Genomic DNA, 15667 nt, shown 5'->3' with positions numbered 1-15667 from the left:
CCCTAGATCGTTCATGGTTTTCAGACTAAGGGTCCGTTTGGATAGAACTTATTGCTGAAAACTGAAAACACTGTAGCAAAATAATTTTTAAATGTGTAAATAGTACTGTGGGATCTATTTTTAATAAAAAAAAATGCTGAAAAGTGAAGTTTATAGGTCTCGTGAATAGTGCACGGAATCCACTTACACAGAAAAGAGTTAAAAAGTCTACTTTTGCGGTTACTGTTCATGCATAGTACATAAACAGTAGCCACTGTCTCCCTTAAAAGCTGCACACAAAAAAAAAAAAACCCTGAAACGTAGACGCAGACGCTGGATCCAAACCCACTCTATTTAACTAAATTCCATCTTGACAAACCAAACAAAGAAACAGCTGCATGTCACCAGTCAATGATACGTCATTTACCGATAAATAACCATTTACATCAGGATATATACAACAACAATGAAGCCTTAGTCTATATATTTGGGTATATGCTTGTGCAAAATATCTAGACAATGATTCACGTAAAGAGAAGAATTCCCTTCTTTAAATGCCTTCCAAAACTCTATCTATAGCTTCAAAAATTTTAGAGGCTAAATTCTCATCACCAGCACTAATGATAGTACTCGTTCCTATTTCAATCAAAGCTTTTTTAGGTTCATGGACATGTACTATACAAGCTTTTTCTGATTCACCATTGCCCATGCATTGTTCTACAGATCCATAAATGCCAATATTTGATAATATATTTAGAAGTTTTTCCAAATCAGGTGAACCCCAGTGTAGCAGTGGCCTTATCTTGGAGGATTTTGCCTGCTCACTTCCAGAGAGTAGCCGTTGCTTGCCACGATATACTGAGAGCTCTCCTTTTAATCTTGTGACATTCATGTTTTCATGCTTTAAATTTCTCCATTGGAACTGGAGAGCCAAGTCAGTTGCAATTTCTAGTTCTGAACTGTCCTTCAAGCTTGGTATACGTGTTGATGCATTTTCAGAATAGTGAATGACAGAGAATGAATTAGCATTTGTAAATCTGGTTTGTTGCTTAAAATCCTCAGGTAACTACATAAAGCAGGAAAAAAAAGAGGAGAGTGGACTGATTAGACTGATAAATAAAATCTTATGCAGCTTTAAGAAAATATATGAATACCAAGAGAAGTAGGATAAAATTACCAGAACAATTTTTGGCTGCAATATCTTCAGCAAAGGCTGAACTTTTGGCAACCTAAAAAAAGGATAAAAGTCAAAACAAAGTAGAAAAGTTGAAACCAACAGTTAAGTTCAGTGGAGTTGCAAAAAAATTAGGCCCAAAATTCGAGATTGCTTGCTGCAAAAGAGTGGTATGGCAGTTCAACTTCTTGTACAGAATCACACTTTTTTGAATTATTTCAAAACAACATTGATCGCCTTCTGAACAGCAGAGTATTCAATCATGACAGGGCACTTATATAACATGCAAATAGCTGTTTAATGCCTCAGCTTCAAATGTAACTCATGCTTGGTGGGGCAGGGCCAAATAATAGATTTCTTATACTCAATATTGTTCATTAGAAAGACCGCAATATCCAAATAATTATAGACTCCATTTTGGAGACCTGCTCATGTCCCTGAATTCTAGAATAAGTGGCAAAACATAGTAAAGCCAAGTGGTGCAAGAGTTATTGAAAATTCTAGATATTTTCACATAGTTGCACTTAGGTGGCACTGACAGTTTCAATCCTCTTAAGTGCAATGCACCAAATGTAAGTGCATAGTGCTACTGTCTTCAGGTTTTAATATGTTAACCACCCCCCAACCCCCCTTCATTTCCAAAAAAAAAAACAGAAAGAAAGAAAAGAAAAGAATGTATGTGTATACAAGAGGATGATGAAGAGAAGGCATGAGAAAGGAGACAATAAGAAATAGGCAATGGAGTGTATTCCCACAAAGTAAAGTAATACAGCACGTCAGCACCCCATACAGAGGAAAGAAACCCTTACTTTATTCCAGAGAGAAATGAGCACTGAAGAACCTTCATTGCCATTGGCTTGAAAGGCAAGAGTGCCAACTCAGCATCCAGTCTACTCTGCAGAGTTGTGCATTCGTGTTATGCTTTTTAATAAAACTATCCCAATTATATCAAATAGTGATAGGTTTCAGTCCAACATGCAATTTCAATAAAATATAATTAAATAAGAAACACAAAAGTCAGTGAAGTTATTCACAACATTGCACCTCTAGGACAAGCAAAGAGTTTGGATCCCCACACCAACGTCGAAGAAAATGAACAACTGGACCAAGCCGTAGACTCCAGTGAGGAGCAAATACAATGCAAGGTTCCTGCCAATTAGTTCTATGAACAAAATGTCAGTTTGGTGCTGTGAACACAGATTACATACTGATACAGTACACGTTGGTGATAATGGTAAAGTAACCATTCAGTGGTGTTTAACTACAAATTACATTTTTTAGATTCATTATCACAAATACATGTTGTCTTCTGATGTGTTGCTACCTGAATAGTGTGTAATAAATGATCCACACAGAGAATAATATTTAGACCAAAAGATTAATGAAAAAATTTCAACAATGCCAGCCAGTAAGTTCACAATAAGTATTCAAACAAAGAAAAAAGGGAGGGAAACTCTTACAACAATTTAGGCGAATGAACAGCAGGAAATACATGAAGCTTCTTGTCTTTTATGAGCTCAATGTGTGAAAACAATGGCTCACCAGAAAACAACTGCGACACCAATCAAGATAGTATGATGTCTAACTTTAGAATGTTGTGCATTAAGAAAAGCTCCATGCAGCTGCAAGCAATAAGTCTATAGATCTGTTTTACCTTTTCTTGCCGCTCTTTGCATAGCCATTCTGGAATGACATTGGTGTATGCCAATAGTTCTTCAGCTATAGAAGAAATAACATATATAGGAACCTACAACATGGTTAATGATTTGATTAGAAGTTAGGAATCATCAATTTCATATGAATAAGAAGCATGTCCTACTCATAAGCCAAGGCATTGACATCAGTAATGCACATTTTAACATTTCTTAAATGGAAAAGTGTTTAAAATGAAGTTTCAACCCTCTGTTCATTGCAGCAATAATTTCACTGGCCAATTATACCTCTTTAGTTACAGCAATATAACTAATTTATTCCTATGACATTGCTGAACCACCAAAGGAATTTCACGTCAGACTTAAAAACAAAAGAGGGGGAATTTCACTCAGAAGTTGCAAAGGGTTCAGATTACAGCCTTTATCATACAGCTGGCACTCCATTGAGAACTTTGATGAATGATTTGACAAAAGAAAGTATTATCCAACCATATGCAAAAGGATTATGTAGATATGTAGAATAAGCAACATTAGGTTAATGCAAAGGAGACAACCAATCAACTAGACCATTTATAGAGAACAAAGTGATAGGAAAAAAGAGGGCCTCCTAGATTTGCTGTTGTGGTAACATAAAAATACAAGAATTCAAATTGAGTATGTGATAGATGTGCAGAAAGGACACACACTTTGAAAGATTAAACCAAGGTTTTTCCACCTAAACACACCTAAGCTATATGTCACCTAGTGAGGTTTGATTGCCAAGGCATCTCCTTTATAGTTTATACCTGGACTACATTGCTTCAGTTCAGGATTGGCTCTTATCAAAAGTCAAGAGCCATCAGGAAAAAGTTACCTAATCTTGTAGCCTAATTTACAGCAACTGTCTATACAAGTCTGACCAACCTCCCCCCCACCTTCCAAAAGAAGAAAAGAAAAAAGGTAAGAGCTACCTTCAGTGTTGAAGATTCTAGTGAAGCTGATATCTGCTCCAGAAGCTGCAGAAGAGTTCCAAGTCGATTGATGGGAATGAGGACAGAACCACCAACTTTAAGAGAAGCTATAGCACAGTAGCAGAGATAAGACAGTTTCTCCTGTTCTTCCAAACTCTCATCTGTATTAAGTAAGGATTCAACTGACTCTTCCCAATTATTGTTGTTGTTGTCCATGCTATGCAAGTTACTTGCAAAGGTAAAAAATGTTCAATATCTCCATTTATTGATAAATAAGAACTCCATAAATTTGTAAAAAATAAAATCAATATAATAGCTACAATAAAGCATCTAGTAAAAAACATAGAACCTAACAAGACAGCTAACAAAACCACAGAAAGTGATAATACCTGAGAGTCGACATACTGTCGGTAGTGGGAATAGAGAAACCATCATCACCCTCAACATTTTCCATGGCATCCAAGGATGAGAAATCTGAATATAATACGATATCATTCGATTGAAGAGAACGATAATCAAATTTCATCGCATGAGCAGGAAGAAAGATAGAGTTTGAAATAAAAGCAACATCTCTTTTTGGACCATTTATTGTCCAATTACAAGTGCCTATTTCTAAACCAGAGCTGAAAGCTTTTATGATCAATGTGCCATTGTAGCAGGTCTCTTCAGCATATCTAAGTGTCTGAACCTTCTGTGTGCAATCTGTCACATCAGCTGCACTGAGAAGTTCCACTTATTTATTCATTTATTTTGATAAGAAGTGATAAATTATATTAAAAACATACACTGAACACAATAAATTGACAGAGCTTTTACTTGATAATAACTTAGTACTTGAAAAATTGACATATAAAAGTACTAGATTAAGACAAAGATGCAGTGCAAGTATGCATTGAAAAAATTTCACCAAGAAAGGACTCTATAGACTATCAAATGAAACATCAGTTACCTGTACAAGGGCACCCAAGCACCTAGCTCTGTCCCATCTTTGCCTAAAACTACTTCTCTCAGAGAAGATGGAAGCAATTCAAGCTCTTCCCAACTCATCCATTGAGGGAAACTAGACCCCTCAGGCCCATAAAATTGCCTGAATTCCATATGCATTGAAACAAGCTCCTCCATCATAAGCTGCCCAAGTCTAGCTGTTACTTCAGTTACATATATCTGACAAATTCACCCACCAAAATTATGAAAATCTTATCAACATTATTGGGAAAGAATAAATTAATATCGCCACCCAATTGTGTCATACCTTAGCGGAAAAACCCTTCATCCGAGTAAGAAACGGTAATCCTAGCATACCCATTGGGCTTGAGATTAATACAATATCAATAAAAGACACATTCCACAGGTGCAAGTTATTAACAGTTTTGTACCAAGGCACTGCATAAATCAAATCATTTACATCAAGGGGCTTGTCGATTTTCTGCCTTTTTCTAGCAACAGAATCTGAACTTGAAGAACTAGAATCTTGAAAGTCGGAAACTTTAACATCCACCTCAGCATCAAAACCAGTGGGAACAGGAGAGAAGATTGAAAGAGCTGAAAGGTCCATGGGGCAATCGAATAATATCCTAAACCCACATACATTGACTATGTGACATGGTGGGAAATGAAAACCCCCACCTCTGCTCAAACATGTCTGCAAAACAATGAAATTTAATCAACCCCCATAAACCAGAATTTAAATAACACACACAACATATCTATGTTTAAATAAGATCCTAAACCCAGACACATTGACAATATGACATGGTGAAAGATATAAAAACCCCAAATTTACTCAAACATGTCTGCAAAATTATGAAATAAAACCACACCCCCAAAAACAGAATTTCAATAATATATACATGCACACAGAAAAACCAGTACATATCTAGCTCATATTCTTTGATTATGCAGAAAGAAAGTAAGAAACTCACAAACTTCATGTGGATGAAATTTTGCCACTGCAAATACTAGTCAGTCTCTCGCTACAACAAGTATGTTCACCTACAAAGAACATTCATATTCATCAAAATAAATAAAACTCATTATTAAGCACATAAACATTATGTATGAACATACATACATAATAGTTAGTGACCCAGAATTTTGTTGTGATTTGTTTCAAGTTTTGAACTTTGTCACACACTTACAACATCAATTCATGAATCAGACAGTAATGAGTAGACAAAATTATATTAAGGTGTTTTTTTTCCCCCAATTTATAGTCTGAGACTCTGAGTTACATAACTTTAAAAAGTGGCTGATTCATTTAAAACCCAATATTCTCTCTGAATTAGGAAAAAGAGAAAAACAAAAAGAAAAATTACTTAGTCCTGTTTACCATGAACATGGCGTTTAGAAACAGCTTATTTAGCTGAAACTGAAAACTTTGTGCTAAAAGCACTATAGAAAAAGGTAAAAATTAGTTGAAATAGTTCAGTGTGACCAAAAAGTGCAGTGAAAGCCATGAATAGTAACAAAAATAAGCTAAATAGTCTTATAATAATAACAATAATAATAATAATAATAAAAAAAATGTTAACTTTAAACTTTAATCTCAAACGCAACCGCAATCCAACAATGTGCTGACCTTGAGAGCTCTTTTATGTAGGTCTGGGCTAGTTTATGCTTATATGTGTTGAATCGTTTATCAAAACTGTTCATTGTCCAAAGACAAACGAAAAACTGCTGTGTCATTGTTGATCACAAGTAACACAACTTCAAAACACTGGAAAGCATTCATAGTAATAAAATTCTTTGTGCAGTATAAACTGTCAGTGCAATCATGCAAAAATCTTGGTGAACTAAAAAAATGACTATGTCTAATTAGAATATAAAATCCAAACTCACGACTATGATATCAAAAAAAGAAAAAATGGCATATGGGCATATGAGCATATGAGCACAGAACATAATCATATATCAACAAGGCAACTGGGGAAAGTAAAAATACACCATATCTGTTCAGACCCACATAAAATTTTTGCTTAGTTTTCATTGAACAATTTGAAGTTTCGATTTTAAAAGCAAGTAAAATAAGCATATGCTAGATTCATGTTTAAGAAGAGAGAGAGAGAGAGAGAGTTACGGAATGGAAGAAGAGATTTCACAGTGAATATCAGAGAGTCATATCCAATGTTTACCTGAGATTATGAGGCTGGGAAAACCGGCGGCGACGGCGGCAAAGATGAGACAGAGACGGAAGACAGATGAGCTAACAGAAGGGAAGAAAGAAGACAGAAAAACGGAACGAGTCATGGGATGGGTCGGGGCGAGTTCGGTTTTTTTGGGAGGTTTATTTTGAGGTTTAGTGAGAGTTTCTTTTTAGTTTTTAGTTTTTTTTTTTTTTTAAGTTTATTTTTAATTAGGGTAAATTTATCTTATAGAATCATTTTTGAAACATTCACAAGGGTTTTCTTATATTAATTACTAATTAGAGTACATACATCTAGTTCGCTCCCCTAATCAATCCAATTTTTTTTATATAAATTTGAATTTAGTTTTTTGTAAATCTTTATTTTTTCTTTTTTTACTCGCCGACGCAGGTACAATCAATCTACATGGACAAATTCGTTAGATCGAATCGTTGCATCGAAATAGAAGTATTTGATTGATCTAAGTTCAGGTAATTTATTATTTATTAAAATTCTCTTTTGGTCAACCGTTTAATTGGATGAAATCAACTTGAATGGGAATTTTTCTATATAACAATAGCATCTTTTTTAAAATAGCACACTATAATACTATAAGTATTACAATTCTAATTATTATTCAGATTATGATGAATAATGTCTAATAATATTGAATATTGAAATTAAATGAACAAAACAATATAAAAATAGTATTCATTGTCCTAACGCGAAATAAGCACAAGGAAAGAGCAATAGACCAGACCAAGCTACAAAAACGAAACGGTCCATCCGTAACAAGTCATCCATAATATCAAATAAATCATTTTCTTCTTTGGTAAATTTCCCATGGGCTATAGTATGTGGTTTGGCCAAAATTTAAGTTGTGTACCTATGGTTTAAAATTTGACACTTTACCCACTTGAGGTTGACTAAAATTTAAGTTGTCTGCTTATAGTTTGAAATCTTATAATGTAAGTGTTCTGCTTGATTGATTTTGATCTTGTAATTTTATGTATTTTTTTTGTTTTTGGAAGAAAGAGACATAAAAGTGGAGCAAAATTGCTTATTTAAACCTATTTTTAACATAAATGGGTTATGAAACTCTAATTGGGCTAATTTTAGGTGGGTAAAATGTCAAATTTCAAATCACAGGTAGGTAACTCAAATTTCATCAAATCACATGTTGATAAGTTGTAATTTTCCCATTTAATAATAGATATATCAATTTTTAAATATAAAACTAAAAGATATTTTTTTATATTTATTTACTAGTATATGTTATGTTATTAATGTGGTACTAATTATACTAGTTTTTGTATGAGTTTATAAAATTTCTTATTAAAAAAAATGATAGTACAAAATTGAAGTTTCTTTTTGACTCCCCTTGGTCTGCATGGTTAAAAGAAAACTCTTGCAAAGAGACTCTCATGCCTAATACACCTTTCCTGGGGAATTCCTTCTTTCGTTTTCAGTATTTGGAATTTATGGCTCTAAAGAAACAGATGCAGCTTTCAAAATCTTCATATAAACCCTTCTTTGATTAGGGATGTTGAATTCCTTGCATCCGAATTCTTTTGCTTGGTTTCTAACCAAGGGACAAGCAGCTGAAAAATTGACATTCTAGTGAGATGGGAATTCCCTAGACAAAACTGGCTCAAGCTAAATTCAGATAGATTTGCTCTTGGATGCCCTGGGCTTGCTGGAGGTGGTGGTCTAATAAGAGACCATCAAGGGAGATGGGTTAAGAGTTACACTAGATTTATAGGCTCAGCTAACAGCATTGAAGATGAATTGTGGGTAGTAAGGGATGACCTAATCCTCTATTTGCAATTACAAGTCCAAGCTGTTGAAATTGAGCTTGATGCTAAATCTATGATCCACCTTCTGTCAAACAATGGTGTATCTTTTGCTAACTATGCACTTATTATTGATGACTGCAGGAACTTGCTGAACTGGTTGCCTCTCTGGAAAATCCAACATTGCTATAGAGAGGCAAATACCTTTGCTGATGCTCTGGCCAGGAAAGTTGTATCCCTTCAACAAGATTTTTGTATATTAGACTCTTCGCCTGTGGAGTTGTCTTATCTTTTAATGCAAGACCTCTTTGGTCTTTTTTGTAACATATTATGTAATACCTCCACCCCTGTGACTAACTCCTGGTTTCTTAAAATATACCTTTTAACCAAAAAATAAAAAATAAAAACGTTGAATTTTTGAGTAGATGAAAAATGTTTTACTATCAAATTCTTTCTAGCATTTTTTAGGAAAACTAATAAATACTATTAAATTTGAGCATTGGTTCTTAATTAGTGATGGTAGGGCTACAAATTTTTTTACAACTTGTTAAAACGACAAGTTATGATTGAAGTAATATTACTTTCACAATTGCTACACTACACCACTTTCATTGTGAAAAGATTGTGAATTTTTTTGAGTAAAATATGAGATTTTATTAAGAAATGACAAAGACACATCCTTTTGCCAAGCAACCCAAATTTTTTATTCTGCTACATGTATACACAATTATACACTGAGTTTTACTTATTACTAAATAGGTCACTATTCTCTAGTACTAAGAGTGTCTAATAACTTGCAAAACTTGAATCACCCATTTGTCCTGGTTTGACCTGTCATAAGTAATTTTGACTGAGCGATTCGATCGTTTAACAAGAACATATAATAAACCTACTAAACTTGTTGTTGTTTATGCTTCTAGACTTGTATTTGACTAGAAGAATGTCCTCCCACGTTGTGGATTCGCTTATTATAGCGGATACTGATGCTCTATACTCTTTTATATTCTCAAATAAAATTACATACTTTTCTTTAAACTAAAAAACAAAAACACATTATTATAGACATGACTTGTTCCATAATATTTTTTCAAAACATGACGAGATAACAAGTTGTAAATGGTGGACAATTTCTTTTCACAACTTACATCACTTTTATTTTTTCACAACTCACAACAAGTCATGGAACAAGTTGTATCCTTGAATTTATTATAATTAGATATTTAATTCTTCTTATATGTATCTCAATTTGAGAGGAGTTGTTTTTAGAGTAATGTTTATGCATGCTAACTAAATTTTTAAATATTTTTGTATTGAAATGAAGGGTTTGAATAGTTGAAATTGAGTGCAATATATTTTGTTAAGAAAACTCAGTGTTTTAGGACATCTCAATGGTTCAAGCACCTTTTGTGATGTTTAAGAATTGGGATTCGAACTTCACCTGCTCAGCAACCCCCTTCTCTTACTTACCTAGTCAAAATTTTTTTTTTTTTAAACAAAGTTAAGAAAACTTCAAATCATTTAGTATAAATAGTTTGTATTATTCATTTTTAAGCTGTGTATCTCCCATAATCTCTAATTGCAAAATTTGGCGAATGCTCTATGGCTGGTGGTGTGGTGTGGAAATATGGAATGGATTCTCTTTCTTTTTTGGGGGGGCAGAAAAATCATAGAAAAGGGTTTATTTATGGCCCATTCGGCCTGCAACATCTTGAGCCTAAAAGTTTTGTTTGGGCCGAGCTTGTACTGATGGTAAGCATTTAGCAATCCGGTGCCTCCGAATTTTTGGCCGTAGAATAAATTCCGAAGAATATATTCTGGGCCTCACCCATATAATAGAATTGGGTTTTTCTGGTTGAATAACCTATCATTGAATTGGGCCACCTCTACAATCCACCATGGTTAACTAAGTTGGGCCTCTCATACTGTTTATTTGAAGATAAATTTAGTGAACTAATTTTGTTAATAAATATATTTACCCAAAATTAAATCAGAGAAGCAATATCCTAAAAAAGTAAAAATCAATTGTCATAAATTTCATTTCAGGGGTCCAAAACAATTATGAGAAGAAAAATCATAATTGGATAGTTGATGCTAGAAGTAATACAGCCCATAATCTTCTGGTTATTTTTTTTAGTGAACAAAGTCCTGTAATGTCTTGTGTGGAATAAATTGTTTACCCAAAATTTTTCTAAGTTTTCTTCCTCTAGATTTTTTTTTTTTGGAGGTAATTTCATAAGCTGTGCCAGACAGCAGAATTTGTGGCACATAGAGCAACATTTATAGATCCAACTCCTAAATCCAACTGGCTCCATATATAGTCTATGGACTCTACACCCTTATTTTCAAGGGTAGTTGAGAGAAAATGCACCTCCTTCATGACACATTTAAGGTTAGATTCAATAGTGTATATTGCAACTGTTTGTTGCAACTGGTTCCTACTTGTCTGATTAATTATATGTATGCATATGGAAGCTCAAAGCTGGAGGGTCCGTCACTTGTTTAATAGTAAATAATATAAGTAGGTAAGATTTGAAGTCTAAATATATTTGTTGAAAATATATCAAGAGATGTTAATCAATTGAGCTACAAAGCTCTTGATAAATAGAATGAAAAAATAGATTATTGTCTGATATTCTTGTGGCTAGAAATATGAGTCAATAATAAATATTTTTAGTTTGTTTTTTTTTTTCAAGTAAATAAATGAATTAAGGAATATACTAATCAATATCTCATTCATTCACTTGTTATTTTACTTGAAATCACAACAACCAAAAATTATAAATAAAATAAAATTATAAATTTAGTAAATACTCAATTAGTTGGTATTTTTATATATCATCTTATGAAATTATACTAAGATTACATAACTATGCTATTAAATTGGAATATTATAATAAAATAAATAACTTAACTTAGTTTTTTTATTCTTCATTCAAATCTTTAGTATACACATAATTAAATACATCTATTTATGTTTTTTTTTTCCATATCCATTATGCCAGTTTTTTAAAACGTTGTTTATAATGGTATATACATATTGTAACAATATTTTTATCCTGTTTATATTCTTCGCTAAATACTTTTTTTTTAAAAATTATTTTCTCATAACCTTTCTTCAAATTATTATGTGACAATTTTAATGATATATATATAATATGTATGTAATTTTTTTAATTAATTTTTTTGATAGTTACAATGAAGAAAAGTAGATTTAAATTTTGAATACTTTTGTTGAAAATATCATAAGGTACCAGTTTGACAATTTCTACTATTTTTCACAAAGATGTTCATGGTTCAAATCTCTTCTCTATTATTGTTGTAAGTATCAAATTAGGAGAGAGAGAGAGAGAGAGAAACATGGTTGATAGTTTGAAGCACAAACCTCAATTTTTACAAAGAATAAAATTAGTTAATGAGAATGATTTTAATCCCAATGTTGTGGTCTCATTCAAACCTTCCCATTATTGGTTGATAGTTTGAAGCACAAACCTCAATTTTTACAAAGAATAAAATTAGTGAATAAGAATGATTTTAATCCCAATGTTGTGGCCTCATTCAAACCTTCCCATTATAAACCATTCAATGCTAAAGCCCGAGTTGATCAAATATCATATTTTCAAGCACGTCAACTATATTTGCATGGGCTCAAATAGTAGAATTAGAACGTGAAACTCATATTACCTTGCTCTAAACTTGGTGCAAAACAAAATTTACTGATAATAAAAAGCAAGATATGACAGTGCATACTCATTAGAACGTGGTGGGGCAGAGCTCATTCAATGAAGAAAATGGCATTTGAGCCACAAATTAAATTCGGCAACCACTGCTAGCTACTTTCTTTCTCCCTTAAAGACAACATACCAAAATTAATGGCCCCAAAACATAGTAGAATGAAATACTTAATTAGTGCAGCATAGGTGTTACAGTTGAGGCGCCGCTTATTCAGCTTCATGAAGCTCACAATATATTAAGGGCTATGGGATTCGAAGTGAGTCAGTGAGTCAAAGTTTTAGTTTTCATTATACTATCATAAGGTAGTATAAGGAGAGTTCACAATGAGAACTGAATCCTTTTGTCAAGGGGCTCTTTTGGGCTCCTTGGTTTGCTTCTTGCTTGTTGTGAGTTGCTATGCTGAGCAAGACCAAACCACTTCAGGTATATTGTTATGTTAAAAAAAGGATGCTTTGCTAAGCTATATAGGTTGCTTCCTTATATGTTTAAACATTTTGAGTCATTGTTACTTGTTGCTAATTTTTAACAATGATAGTAAGATCTTTGGCATTTGACAAACTAAGGCACATGCATATGTTTTAGCATTGGAATTTTCTCTTTTAACACCAATGCATTTTGATCCCTAAACCCTATCATTTTAAATGATATGAAGCAAACATATGCAAGCAAGCATATGATATCAATCTCATTGTTCCATCTTATAATTTGAAATGAGTTGTGTTGATTTTGTGCATTTATATGTGCAGGACTTGGTGTACCATCTCATAACGAAGAGTTCAATACAGCTGCAGACCTTGATGAAGGGAAATTCAAGAAACCTATTCCCTTTTTTAAGAAGCCATTCCCACCAAAAATTCCAATTTTCAAGAAGCCAATTCCTCATCCATTTCCAGTTGTTAAGAAACCGCTTCCAATTGTTAAGAAGCCATTACCACCGCTTCCACCCTTCAAGAAACCGTCTCTTCCACCACTTCCACCTTTCAAGAAGTCACTTCCACATTTCAAGAAGCCACTACTAATTAAGAAGCCTCTCCCACCTATTCCAGATTTGAAGAAACCATTTCTTGAGGAGAAACCTTTTCCATTTTTTAAGAAGCCTCCAATTCCAGTATTCAAAAAGCCATTTCCCCATCCACTTCCAATAATAAAGAAGCCACTTCCACCTTTCAAGAAGCCATTTCCACCATTTAAGAAGCCTTTCCCACCTATTCCAGATTTAAAGAAACCATTTCTTGATGAGAAACCTATTCCATTTTTTAAGAAGCCTCCAATTCCAATATTCAAAAAGCCATTTCCCCATCCAATTCCAATAATAAAGAAGCCATTCCCACCTCTTAAGAAGCCAATATTTCCCCCTTTCCCAATTCACAAACCAATTGTCAAGAAACCTATTCCTTAGGGAAAAAAAAGGATTGCTGTGGTATTACTATAGTTATTTAATAAAGTGGAAAGAATGAGTAATTCTTACCTATTTATGTAGATCACATTATGTTATTATTATTGTTGTATGGATCTCATTCCCATCGAATATTAAAAAGTGGATTGTAGTCCACGAAATTACAGTTCTATAAAATTTATTTCCCAAAGATAATCAACAGCTATTCCTTCTGTTTGTTTTGTTTGTTTTTTTTTTTTGGTAGAAGTCAACAACTATTCCTTGATACTAACTAATCACCCCATAAAAAAATTCACTTAATTCATATTTCAAACGATGAGCTATGGAAAACACAAAGGCAACATTGATAAAATTCATGCATGGTTGTCCATATATATTGGCACAGAAGGCTTGTAAAAACTAACTCATTTTTATCACATCGATCATTACGCCCAACGTATAAGCCATGCAAGTCCCATGCGTCGCTTTAGGACGTAGACCCATTTTCCCATCTCAAATCAATATCAAGCATTAATTTGTTTCTCCCAACCAAAATAGTTGCACTATTTCAACTATTTCAACTATCCTGTATGGGAGAAAGTCAACAAAACTATAATCAATTTCCATAAAACAGAATTAAACTTCAGCAAGTTGATTTAGTTTATGTTTGGGTAATGCCGAAAAGCATTAAGGTTTCACATTTTCACGTTTTTAGATGTAGGTTCTGTGCATTGTTCACGGAATCTGCAAGTACTTTTTTTCACAAAAAACAATTTCAAATTTGGATTCTACGGTACTATTCACACATTTAAAAATTATTTTGTTACAGTATTTTCAGTTTTAAGCAATAAGCGATATTTAAACATACCCTTAGTTTCTATTTTTAGAACTTTTAAAGCAATATGTGGAGTAGTTAAAATTCGTTACTAATTTTCTTTTCCACCATATATTTTTTTTTGGGGTTCAAATGTCGTGTCGAGAAGATATTAGAGATATTAATGATTTTCTTTTTTCTTTGGATATTTTTTTAGCAAAAAACGGAATTTCTTTAATTTTTCTCTTTTTAGGCTTCACTACCCACCTACATTAACAATTGAAAAAGTGCATATTCAATTCCAGATGAAAATGACAGTTTTTTTTTTTAGAGAGAGTTTCAAACCTATGATATTCGCTCTTGACGATAGCTCTTTATCATCAGATCAAGACACCAATCAATTTTTGATATAGGTGGGGATTCCCAGATTTCTTATACAATTATCAGAGACTTTACCAGTTGAGCTAATTAGAATAAAAAGAGTAAGCCAAAAGAATTGTGCTAAAAAAAAGAAAAAAAAAAAAAAAGATATGGAGAGAGTAAGCAGAACTAAAATAATTAATGTGTTTCGGTCTAATGGCACAATAAAAAAGCCTAAATGGTAACATCTTTGCTATTTTGAACTGTATGCTTTAATGAACTTAACTACGTTTACATAATAACTAATAAATTAGGCTTAGTAGGGATTTAAGGCTTAGTAGGGGTTTACATACAGTAGCCCATGCATGGTATTATATTACCAAGCAAAACCAAGTTGGTATGAGAAAAACTAAATCTCACTTGAGCAAAATATATTAAAGAAGACAAAATGTTTGCCTATTTTTCACCTGGTCTGCTTGAGCAAAACGGTCAAGTACTCAAGTAAGCTAAAAATCTTTCAAATAGGGCTATTGCATGTATAACAATTTGGGTGACCAATGTGATATGTTTTGGTCATACCTGCTAGTACAATACAAAATTGACTCATTTGGTGTGTGTATACATGGACATATCATAAGATATGTACACACGTACGCACAAGGACTCATGCGTTTGATTTGAAACCTTGGAGAGCAGAGAGAAATTTGGGCAGAAAG

At 33.1% G+C, this 15667-nt stretch overlaps 2 protein-coding genes across 3 annotated transcripts; one reads left to right on the top strand and one right to left on the bottom strand.

The window, feature by feature from the left end:
- Nucleotides 1-380: 380 nt before the first annotated feature.
- Nucleotides 381-7011, bottom strand: LOC142614934 (uncharacterized). Of its 2 annotated transcripts, none has more exons than XM_075787581.1 (12): nt 6887-7011; nt 5678-5747; nt 5008-5397; nt 4705-4919; nt 4145-4474; nt 3756-3984; nt 2808-2900; nt 2614-2705; nt 2198-2315; nt 1963-2048; nt 1157-1208; nt 381-1045 (listed from the first exon to the last, which is right to left on the bottom strand). In XM_075787581.1, the coding sequence occupies exons 2-12, from the start codon at nt 5684-5686 to the stop codon at nt 530-532; spliced, it is 2130 nt and encodes a 709-aa protein (XP_075643696.1). In that variant the 5' UTR covers nt 5687-5747; nt 6887-7011; the 3' UTR covers nt 381-529. The 2 variants fall into 2 exon arrangements, with proteins under 2 accessions (XP_075643696.1, XP_075643697.1); XM_075787582.1 differs by having other exon boundaries at nt 3756-3972; nt 6887-7010.
- Nucleotides 7012-12552: 5541 nt separating this feature from the next.
- On the top strand, nt 12553-13975 carry LOC142617208 (uncharacterized). The gene is made up of 2 exons (XM_075789973.1): nt 12553-12825; nt 13149-13975. Exons 1-2 carry the CDS (start codon nt 12726-12728, stop codon nt 13799-13801), a joined length of 753 nt encoding a protein of 250 aa, XP_075646088.1. The 5' UTR covers nt 12553-12725; the 3' UTR covers nt 13802-13975.
- The last annotated feature ends 1692 nt before the right edge of the window (nt 13976-15667 follow it).

Source organism: Castanea sativa, chromosome 11, assembly GCF_040712315.1.
Source record: "Castanea sativa cultivar Marrone di Chiusa Pesio chromosome 11, ASM4071231v1".
NCBI classification, from domain to species: Eukaryota; Viridiplantae; Streptophyta; class Magnoliopsida; order Fagales; family Fagaceae; genus Castanea; species Castanea sativa.
Note: the sequence above shows the minus strand (reverse complement) of the source record. Positions and strands in the feature narration are given on the sequence as shown.

What these genes read in the sequence shown, in the direction of transcription:
- LOC142617208 (XM_075789973.1), top strand. Translation starts at nt 12,726, where the DNA reads ATGAGAACTGAATCCTTTTGTCAAGGGGCTCTTTTGGGCTCCTTGGTT. An exon ending in GCAAGACCAAACCACTTCAG is followed by an intron (nt 12,826 to 13,148) that starts GTATATTGTTAT and finishes TTATATGTGCAG; the next exon opens with GACTTGGTGTACCATCTCAT.
- LOC142614934 (XM_075787581.1), bottom strand. An exon ending in GCAAAGAGCGGCAAGAAAAG is followed by an intron (nt 2,706 to 2,807) that starts GTAAAACAGATC and finishes TTGGTGTCGCAG; the next exon opens with TTGTTTTCTGGTGAGCCATT. An exon ending in TCATTTCTCTCTGGAATAAA is followed by an intron (nt 1,209 to 1,962) that starts GTAAGGGTTTCT and finishes TCCTTTTTTTAG; the next exon opens with GTTGCCAAAAGTTCAGCCTT.